At 50.5% G+C, this 10678-nt stretch overlaps 1 protein-coding gene across 1 annotated transcript; it reads left to right on the top strand.

Moving 5' to 3' along the window:
- Positions 1-7862, top strand: SERPINE1 (serpin family E member 1). Its single transcript, XM_004268847.3, has 9 exons — positions 1-132; positions 798-1069; positions 1714-1947; positions 2482-2676; positions 3289-3487; positions 4931-5031; positions 5149-5235; positions 5771-5854; positions 6184-7862. The coding sequence occupies exons 2-9, from the start codon at positions 799-801 to the stop codon at positions 6219-6221; spliced, it is 1209 nt and encodes a 402-aa protein (XP_004268895.1). The 5' UTR covers positions 1-132; position 798; the 3' UTR covers positions 6222-7862.
- Positions 7863-10678: the final 2816 nt, after the last annotated feature.

Here is a 10678-nt window from a genome sequence, read left to right as displayed (position 1 = left end):
CTGAAAGACCAAGAGCGCTGTCCAAAGAGCCACACCCCCTCCCCAGCAGAGGAGTAGCCACCGCCGTCAACACCCGAAGCCCCAGCAGCAGCGGGACAAACTGCCAGTCACAAGGCACCTTGAGAATTTCAGGTAAGAGTAAAAGCAAACTCTCTCCATCTCCGGACCTCGGGCTAAGGCAGGGAGCACCCCTCTGCAGACGAGCCCCGGTGTTCCTCTTTCTTTCCCCGGAGACCTGCAGCCCTGAGTTGACCCCGTCATATCAGTGATCACAGGAGAGCAGGGAAGATGGGCAGGACCCCCCAACAATCCCACCACCCAGAAGCAAGGGCGTCACTTCTCTTGGACCCTCTCCATGGAGACATTCCCCCTTCCCAGCACAGGAAAGGGGTTTTTCATGCCTGCTAACTTGAATGAAGCCATGATTGTGAAAGAGAATTACAAGAGAATTACAAAGCATCACAAGAGAATTAAAAAGCATCGTGTAAATCACAGGTGTTATTATAATTTCACCTTTCAGCCTCCTGGAAGGGAAAGGAGATCTCTTGGAGGGTGGAGCCAGCGGGTTCCAAGATTCCCGCAGGTGAAAACGCACTTAAGACTCCCTGGGGCTGAGACAGAGGGGAAAAGACTCAGGATCTGAACCCATCACGGTTTCTGTCTTGCCCTCCTGTTCACGTATCATCTGCTAGCGGCAAACATGGGGAGCCTGGCCGCGGCTGGGGTCCCATCACCCCTCCCCACTCACCATCCTTCCGGAACTCTTCCCTCATCGGATCTTTTTCCACTGGCTCTAGGATGCCGATGTCTCCTGTCTTCGCCTGCCTCGCACTGGGCGTGGCCCTCATCTTTGGTGAAGGGTCTGCATCCTACCATCACCAGTCTCCGGCGGCCCACCTCGCCGCAGACTTTGGAGTGAAAGTGTTTCAGCAGGTGGTGCAGGCCTCCAAGGACCTCAACGTGGTTTTCTCACCCTATGGGGTAGCCTCAGTCATGGCCATGTTACAGCTGACCACAGGAGGAGAAACGCAGCAGCAGATCCAAGAGGCGATGCAATTCAAGATTGATGGTGAGAGATGGGGCAGAGTGGGAGGCGGGCATTCACGTGGTCTTCCCAGGACAGGGGTGTAACCGACCAGAGGCAGAGGAAGGGCTGACCCCAGCTTAGCTGAGCCAAATCCTGTCCTCCCATGACACAGGGATGGACCACTGCATCTTCTTCTCACCACACCCTGTGTCACTTGGTTCTTGGACAGTCACAAGGTGTACAGGCCAGTGGATCTGGTATAAAACAGCCCTGCCTCACCACTCATATACTGTGTGACCTTAACCCCTCCGAACCTCAGTGTCCTCATCTGCAAAATGGGGACAATAAAAGTATTGACCACATGGGGCTGTTGTGAGGGTCAACTAGAATGATGCATGTGAAGTGCCTGATAGCTATTGTTATTATTAAAAGAAAAAATTAGGGTTTATAATTTAAAAACAGAGAAAAATATTCCAAGCCAAAGATAAGGGTTAGGACCTAAGATTTTTGAAGAAAAGAGGGAGATGCAGGAAAGATTAAGGTTTGGAATGAAATCTCCATCCAGAGACCTCTGGGGGAGCAGAAGAGTCCTGTGCATGTGGGCAGGGTTAGGGGAAGTTAGCTCCACTGGGAGCCCTGGGTTTGAGATGACCTTAATGTGTCCTTTCCTCCCCGCTTTGGCCCAGAGAAGGGCATGGCCCCTGCCCTCCATCAACTGTACAAGGAGCTCATGGGGCCATGGAATAAGGATGAGATCAGCACGGCTGATGCCATCTTTGTGCAGCGGGATCTGAAGCTGGTCCAGGGTTTCATGCCCCACTTCTTCAGGCTGTTCCGGACCACAGTCAAGCAGGTGGACTTCTCAGAGACAGAGAGAGCCAGGTTCATCGTCAATGACTGGGTGAAAAGACACACAAAAGGTGAGCAGGCAGGGAAAGGAGGCCAGTCCCCAGGGCCTGCAGAGAAAAGGGATTCAAATCCTAAGTGTCCTAACCTCTCCCTTCCAGCATCTTCTGCTCTGTAGACAAGTCAAGTGCTTTAAGAATCAAAGCATCATGTTTTTCCATAATTAGGCTTTCCCCGTGAACCAACTCTAAAGTCATCCCTAAAAAGTATTGCGAGGTGTCATAAGAACAGTAATAACCATGACAAAGGGCACACACAACCCGTCAAGACTGCAGCTTAGGGAGCAAAGTAAGGGGAGACATATTTCCAGGTCTGATCCTGGACAGGATCCCAAGACCACGAAAGTGTGGTGAGCTGGAAGGCTTTCTGAGACTCTTAGGAAGATGAAAGGGGTTGAAAGCAACTAGATAGGTTCACTAAACCTTACCCAGTCTGTCTTCTGACGGAATCCCTTCTGACACACATCCATTGGAGGACTGGGCGCCAAAGAGGACCATCTAAAAGGATTTAAAAATATCTAGCCTCCTGATCGCCTCGATTTCCCACAGGCATGATCAGCGACCTACTTGGCGAAGGGGCTGTGGACCAGCTGACACGCCTGGTACTGGTAAACGCCCTCTACTTCAACGGCCAGTGGAAGATGCCTTTTCTAGAGTCGAGCACCCACCACCGCCTCTTCCACAAGTCCGATGGCAGCACTGTCTCTGTGCCCATGATGGCTCAGACCAACAAGTTCAACTACAGTAAGTGCAGGACCCTCCCTTCCCCAAGTCCCACAGTGACTGCACCTCATCCCTGGGGGGCATCCCCTCTAAGGGAGGAGAAACCCTAGAATACACCCCAGCTGTGACAAAGACTCCCCAAGTAGGAGACACTGGGATTATCAGAGCAGCAGAAAATAGCTTTTACCTTGTGCAAGATGAAGCTGAAATCCAGAAATTCCCTCAGGCCCATATTTGACCACTTTGACCCCATCTCTCATCTTCATGTGGTTCTAGTGTGATAACCTGGGGTTCACAAATCCTTCTGGGGAAGAGTGATGTGAAAGTTGAGATTAAGGAGATGGGGATTGGAATGAATTAGTAGCTGGGTACTGGGGAGAAGGCTGTGAAGGTGAAGAAGGCCAACAGGAGACAGAGAACCCAGAAGACACTGTGATTTAGCAGAAGAGAAGGGAAATGGGAATAAAGACATTGAACAGGGGAGTGGTGGGGTGGGGGAGCCTCAAAAGCTAGGATGGAGAGCTGGCTTCCAAAGAGTGGAGGGGACAGGAGGACTAGTTGAAAAGCCACTGCTGGGTCAGAACCAACAAGAACTGGAGCCATTGCCAATGCGCCATCTTGGTGTCTTCACAGCTGAGTTCACCACCCCCGACGGCCATTACTACGACATCCTGGAATTGCCCTACCATGGGAACACTCTCAGCATGTTCATTGCTGCCCCCTATGAAAAAGAGGTGCCTCTCTCTGCCCTCACCAGCATTCTGGATGCCCAGCTCATCAGCCAGTGGAGAGGGAACATGACCACACTGACCCGCCTCCTGGTTCTGCCCAAGTAAGCCACCCTTTGCTCTTGCCACACTTGCCAATGCTCTAGTCCCCTCTGCCTACCCCCTCCCCTCTCCCCTGGTTCCCTGGAAGTGCCACCCCCATGTGGAGTTTCCCAAACTTGACATCTGCAGGGTAGGGACAGGGACATGTGTGGGTGGCTGATGGGAAACACTCCGGCCTGGGTTTGATTAAGATTCCTTTCATCATCCCTCTTCTGCTGGAGGGCAGTTTCTAGACCATGCCCCACATTTACTACCCTCTGAATACCCAGCAAAAGCTAGCCAAAGGAAGAGCCAGAGAGATAGATGATGCAGGGTTGGGGTGGAGGGGAATACATTGATCTACACTCTTTTAGGAATGCCCCTCACTCCCACCCCCTTCTCTTCAAGTTAGCATCTAAACAATGGAGACAAAAGGAATCACTTCCGCAGATGAAACAGCCAGAACTACAGCTTCTAGCTGGCTTCCAACGAAGCAGAGTTTTAAAAATCCTTCTGCAGAAGCAAAGAGGGTGCCGGCGGCTGAGGCTGGATAATTCCACAATTGTGGGGAAGCTTCCCACCATGCTTACCCCAAATTTCCAGATGCCATAATGCCAGGCTTAGGGAAAGAGGATCATTTAGTTGGTTAGCACGCACTCTCTCTCTCTCTCTCAAAAAAAAAAACTGAGGTAATTAGTTGTGCCCTGATGGGAAGCAGAGCGAGAGCCCCAAAGCCTCGCTGCTGGAGTCCTCCTCAGGCTCAGCTCTCAGAACACAATCTACAGACCGGGTTTTTGTTCAAATATCCTTGCAGAAGAATTTGCCCTGCCCCCTCTCTCCCCAGTCAGACTGAATATAATTGTGCTCAAACTACTGCCTTATTTGAGGAAAGTAATTAGTCATAGGTTCAAGGGGGTGGGGAGATTGCAGGAAAATGTTCATTAGTATTAGAATCTCCCAGCAAGGAGGAGACCTTGCCAACGGATTTGAAAAAACAAGCTTCCCACATCTACTTTCTTTTTTTTTTTAAATCAATTTATTTATTTATTTATTTTATTTGGCTGTGTTGGGTCTTTGTTGCTGCACGCAGGCTTTCTCTAGTTGCGGCCAGTGGGGGCTACTCTTCGTTGCGGTGCACGGGCTTCTCATTGTGGTGGCTTCTCTTGCTGCGGAGCACGGGCTCTAGGCGCGCAGGTTCAGTAGTTGTGGCTCGCGGGCTCTAGAGCTCAGGCTCAGTAGTTGTGGCACATGGGCTTAGTTGCTCTGTGGTATGTGGGATCTTCCTGGATCAGGGCTCGAACCCATGTCCCCTGCATTGGCAGGCGGATGCTTAACCACTGCACCACCAGGGAAGCCCCCACTTCTACTTTCACATCAGTCCCCATCCTGTTGGTCTGTGGGGACGGAGATACTTGGTGGGGTTAGAGGTGGCCTGAGCTTGAGCTGTGTCCTACTCCTGTCTGCAGGTTCTCCCTGGAGAGTGAAGTTGACCTCAGGAGGCCCCTGGAGAACTTGGGAATGACCGACATGTTTAGGCCAAACCAGGCAGACTTCTCAAGACTTTCAGGTAAGAGGTTTTCCTTTCACTTTCTTCCGTTGGTGGACAGTGGGGTCCCTAAGAGGACTAAGGAGCTTCCCACTGAGAACCAAAGCTGATGTGTTTTGGTATCCACCTCTGTTTCAGATCAAGAGCTTCTGTATGTGTCGCAGGCGCTGCAGAAAGTGAAGATTGAGGTGAATGAGAGTGGCACGGTGGCGTCCTCCTCCACAGGTGAGTCAGGCTCAGGTGAGGTCTGGCAAGTCTCAGCCCCAGGCTTCCAGGAGGGGCCGCGGTCTGGCACCCAGACCCTGGGTGAACCAGGAAGACCCCACTGCCCACGTCAACCAGGTCTCTCCTGGTAGAGCTTCGCTTCCTGTGTGGAGCGCATCACCCCGGTCCCACTAGAATACAGGCCTGCTTTCCCCGGCACCCCGCTCCCTCCCCACTGGCTCTGAGGTCCTCTGACTGTGAGGTCCTGGCTTTGCTCGCAGTGGTCAGTCACCTTAGAGGCACTTGCTTCCAACACGCCCTAAAAGGGTTTAGATAAACGTGCCTGCGAGCGACTACCTGAGAGATCTCTACCCAATTCCTGGAGGAAACCAGGCCTCAGAGGACATCCCAACACTTTTAGGGTCCACATCCAGGAAATAACTGAGCCTCCTGAAACCCCCCCATCCCAGTGCCACTGTCACTGGATCACCTGTGACCAATCCAGGCTTCTGTGCCCACGTCCCTCCACTCTAAGACGTGGTCCCTTCTTTTCCAGCCCTTACAGTCTCAGCCCGAATGGCCCCCGAGGAGATCATCATGGACAGACCCTTCCTCTTCGTGGTGCGGCACAACCCCACAGGTGAGCCGGGGGCCTGGGAGACCCCCCACCCCCCCTGCTCTCCTGGACTCGGGCACTAGTCCGGGCAGGTGTAGACACCCCCACTCCCCCCAAGAGGACTCCAGGCAAGGAATCATAGCTCTGTTCCCCTTCCCCTCCTCGGAGGCAGTGCTGTCTCCAGACGGGGTGCTCAGTCTGTCCCCCAGTCCCAGCTTAGTCACTAGAGCAGCTGTGCCTCCAGGCACTCACTCATCTCCCTGTATCTCAGTTCATCCGTAAACACCCAGCTGGGTGAGCTGTGCTGTTCCCCTTCCCCCCCTTCTCATCTCCCATGATTCTTCCGTCCTCAGGAACTGTCCTTTTCATGGGCCAAGTGATGGAACCCTGACCATGGGAAATGCAGCCCTCATCTGGGACGGAACTGGAGATGTCCAAGAAGAAGAAACTCCGGAGCAAAGAATTTTAATTCATTTTTCTGGAGAAAGAGAAGATATTTATCTTTTTTTTTTTTTTTTTTTTAATGGTAAATCTTTCGAATCTGTCTCTTAGACCTCCGGCTCTCCCAGGAGGGGGAAAGAGGACCTTTGAGTTAAACTCCCCAGCGGAGACCCTGGGAGAGACTTCAGAAGCACAATGCCCCGAAGGTCTCCCAACAAGACTGCAGAACTCCCAGGATCATTTGCGCGGCTGCTCAGCCCATCGCTCTGCCCGTTCGGGTCTTCGGACCTGGATCCCCCTGAGGCCCTGGCAGGAGGCGCTGCAAGGCTTACAGGAAGGAGCTTTTGTGTGTTTGCTAGAAATAATTTGTGTTCCGGTCACGTTGCCGTCACTCTTGCACTGTCTGCCGCTGCTGAGAAAGCTGGCTGCAGGCCAAAGAAGGCCAATGGGAGAAACACCCTTTCATGTCAAGGTCCGTCCTCCCCCAGCTCAGAGGCACGAGACCCACCCAGGCCTGGCTGCTCCCTCCCCAGAAACAGCGTGCATATATTATTTTGGAGTGTAGGTGACTTGTTTACTCAGAGAAGCAGCTTCCTGCTTCCCACAAACTTTATGTTGCAGAAATAGAGGGATAGAGATGAGATTTATGCCTCGTTCTTGGCGCCAATATCCTGGTGGGGAGGGTGGGATGCCAGGGGTGTCCTTGAGCATTTATCACATCCTTGTCCTTGTGTGTTTGTGAGAGAGAAAGGACTATGGGGAAAACCTATTATTTAAACTTGTTCATAGTGTTCCTTTGTGGTCTGTGTCATTGCACCTCAGGAGTGGCCACTTGCCTGTCATTCCCCTCCTGGCAGCGGGAGCGATAGGGCCCACACTGCCACCTGGTGGCTGCCCGAATCCCATCGCTCCTCTCCTGGCCTTTCCACTCCGTGGAGCAGGACCCCTGCCAGGACTGTCCAACTTCAGCCCACTTTAGGGACCAAAAGGATGTGGTGGGTGAAGGCAGACAGAGCTGTTGTTTCAAAATTTTCCAATATACTTAGGATCAGGAGTGCAAGGGGCTACACGACCTAGCAGGACAGAACTTTCCCCAATTACATGGTGACTCACAGCCGCATTGGTGACTAACTTCAGTGTGTCATTTCCGGCTGCTGTGTGTGAGCTGTGGACACGTGAGAGAGAGAGAGAGAGAGAGACAGAGAGAGAGAGAATGAGAGAGACAGCAAGAAGCTCGGGCTCAATTACCCCCGTTAGCTAATCTTTCTGAAAGCCAACTAGCTGGTGGGTAAGGCATGAAGACCAATGTATTGAAGAATTGCACGTAGGCGTCGAATGAATGTAACCTAATAGAACCCTAATCATCCCACTACACCCCTCAGTGAAAAATCTTCGTTCTTTGTGTGTTTTTGTTCTTTTTTCATGATGCACTGGACAATGAGAGCCACACACAGTACCCTCAAGGATACCCAAACGTGGGGTCCAACGTTCCTGAAAGTGTGGTGAATTCTATGCTTTTTCACTTTTGATATAGAAGCAGCTAAAAAATGTTTTTTTAAAATAATAAATAAATAAAAATACTCCAAAATCGCCCCTGGCCTTGACTTTCCATGTTTCACACGGTACAAAATCCAAACCCTGTCAGTTCACAGACCTCTCGGGTGAAAGGGATCTTTATGAAACACACCCACAAGCTCAAGGCTCACTGTCCTGTCATGGGTGAATCCACAGGGCTGGCCACCGGGCTCTGCAAGAAGACCCCCAGGGATACACTGTGCAGGACATGATTCTCCCTTTGGGCATCATCCTCAAAAAGGAAAGAGGGTTCCCCGAACACCTGCCACCTGCCCAGACACACCTGCTCACTGCCCCTGTCACTTCCCAACTCTGTTCATGCCATTTCCTTCCCCACCAAATGTCCCCACCCTCCCCCATGCCTACCCCACTCCCCATTTCTCAAAACCCAGACCAGATCCATTTCCCCCACCATGGATAGCCATGGATCCAGTCGACATCATCGGACTCTGCTTGGCATGGACCCGTCTTTCTTTCTCCTGGTGTGTAACAGCGCGTGCATGTGTGTATGCTCTTTGAGTTGCATGTTATCCTCCCCACCCCCATTGACACAGCAGGTTCCTTGAGAACAAGGCTCTTTTGTTACACAGATTCTTTTTTTTAACATCTTTATTGGAGTACAATTGCTTTACATGGTGTGTTAGTTTCTGCTGTATAACAAAGTGAATCAGCTATACCTATACATATATCATCCCCATATCCCCTCCGTCTTGCGTCTCCCTCCCACCCTCCCTATCCCACCCCTCTAGGTGGTCACAAAGCACCAAGCTGATCTCCCTGTGTTATGCGGCTGCTTCCCACTAGCTATCTATTTTACATTTGGTAGTATATATATGTCCATGCCACTCTCTCACTTCGTCCCAGCTTACCCTTCCCCCCTCCCCGTGTCCTCAAGTCCATTTTCTATGTCTGCATCTTTATTCCTGTCCTGCCCCTAGGTTACATAGATTCTTTTTTTTTTTTGGTTGCGTTGGGTCTTTGTTGCTGCACACAGGCTTTCTCTAGTTGTGGCGAGCGGGGTCTGCTCTTTGTTGCAGTGCGCAGGCTTCTCATTGCAGTGGCTTCTCTTGTTGCGGAGCACAGGTTCTAGGTGCACAGGCTCAGTAATTGTGGCTCGTGGGCTCTAGAGCGCAGGCTCAGTAGTTGTGGCACATGGGCTTAGTCGCTCCGCGGCATGTGGGATCTTCCCAGACCAGGGCTTGAACCTGTGTCCCCTGCATTGGCAGACAGATTCTTAACCACTGTGCCACGAGGGAAGCCCCTCGAGGGAAGCCCCTACATAGATTCTTAATATCCTCCTTAAAATGTTATCCTGAACAGTCCTTTATTGTCTTCTTCCAGTATCTTGAAGGCTTTTGCCAGAGGACATACTTCCCCCAATTATTTTCCATTCGTATATTCAAAAATAATTTTTAAATGGAAAAAATGCCAAGAACTAGTTGTCAAAATTGCATGCTATCCAGCTCCAGAGCCCTGAAGATGGGATTGATAGACCCAGCCCCCCCCCGTAAACCTAGATCATGTCTTAATAGGAACTAATTATTGTCCAGAGGCTCTTGATCAAAACATTGTCTGATAGTTAAGTGGTAGTGAGTTCTCCATCACTGGAAGTGTTCAAGCACAGCCAGGATGACCACTTGGTGGGGATGAGTCAGCAGTCAGGGTAGAGGTGATTTTTTTAAATGACAAGGAACACCTGCTCATACTAAGACATTCAAACTGTTTGAAAGGGTAAAAGTGGATCACTGACTGACATTTTGGTTGTTTCATGGCTTTTAAAAAAAATGTCATTGTTGTTACCAACAATGCTGAGACGGACATCCTTGCACATTTATCCCAGTGCGCACATGCTCGTATATGCATAAGATAACTTCTTAGCAATGGGACTAAGTATCTTTTAAGAATCTCCTAATCTCGCAAGAATGTGATTATGTTGGTGACACCAACATTTTCAAATGGTACAAAACAATCAAAGGTGATCCTCTTGCCTGGTAAGAATCCTACGTTTTCTGAAGCTTAAAAAAGCCTTCACAACTTTCCTGAATAACCCCACTGCCATGAATAAAGATAGATTTTTAGACCTTGAACTGAAAGAAGCCTCAATTATAATTTTCCCTAATATTATGTTAGACTTCTTTGGAGCAAATTTTGATTATAATGTTTTGGAGAGTAAATCTAGAAACGGTCTCCATTCACTGACTCCCTCCTCAGTCATTCAACACGTACTAAGGCCTTCTCACTGCCCTTCCGCTCCTGTATCCCTCTCAAGGGTCAGTCCAGGGGCATTCCTGGGGCCTCCAACACAATGCACTAGGATGTTCCAAGGAGATGTGGTTGTTACACCTCCTCCTCATGGTTTCCTCTCTTTACATTCAGGATTTCTTGTCTCCCACGAGGCTGATGTAGTAAGAGGCCCCCGAGTGCCATCAAGCCTGGAAGGAAGACCTTCCTCTCCCCTTAGGAAGCCAGTGGGAGCAAGGGCAAGACCCAGAGGAACGAGGCCTAGAATGAGTAGCTCCCCAAAGCTACTCTCAGCTTTAGAGAGAGATGCTCTCCTTTAACCTCAATGACTACTCCGTCTTTCCTTTCCTATTCTCACTGTGCAACTGGCAAGCCTTGAAGGACTAAGATATGGTTGTAGAACTACAGGGAAAAAGGCCAGCGAGTCCACTTTGCCTCTTCCTAGCCTTACAGCCCAGCTCGTACACCCCAGCCCGTACACAAAAACTAGATGTAGCCTGAGCCAGTTCACAAGACACTTCTATGCTGAGGTTTATGGCCAAAACTTCAGCTGGGGCTAAAGGATTCCTCTTCCTGCAGGAATACTTCCTT

Source organism: Orcinus orca, chromosome 16 (assembly GCF_937001465.1).
Source record: "Orcinus orca chromosome 16, mOrcOrc1.1, whole genome shotgun sequence".
In the NCBI taxonomy this organism is placed as follows: Eukaryota; Metazoa; Chordata; class Mammalia; order Artiodactyla; family Delphinidae; genus Orcinus; species Orcinus orca.
This window is presented reverse-complemented; position numbering and strand designations above follow the sequence as displayed.

Coding starts and splice junctions, on each gene's coding strand:
- SERPINE1 (XM_004268847.3), top strand. CDS start 799: ATGCCGATGTCTCCTGTCTTCGCCTGCCTCGCACTGGGCGTGGCCCTC. Junction 1,948..2,481: donor GGTGAAAAGACACACAAAAG/GTGAGCAGGCAG, acceptor GATTTCCCACAG/GCATGATCAGCGACCTACTT. Junction 3,488..4,930: donor CGCCTCCTGGTTCTGCCCAA/GTAAGCCACCCT, acceptor TCCTGTCTGCAG/GTTCTCCCTGGAGAGTGAAG.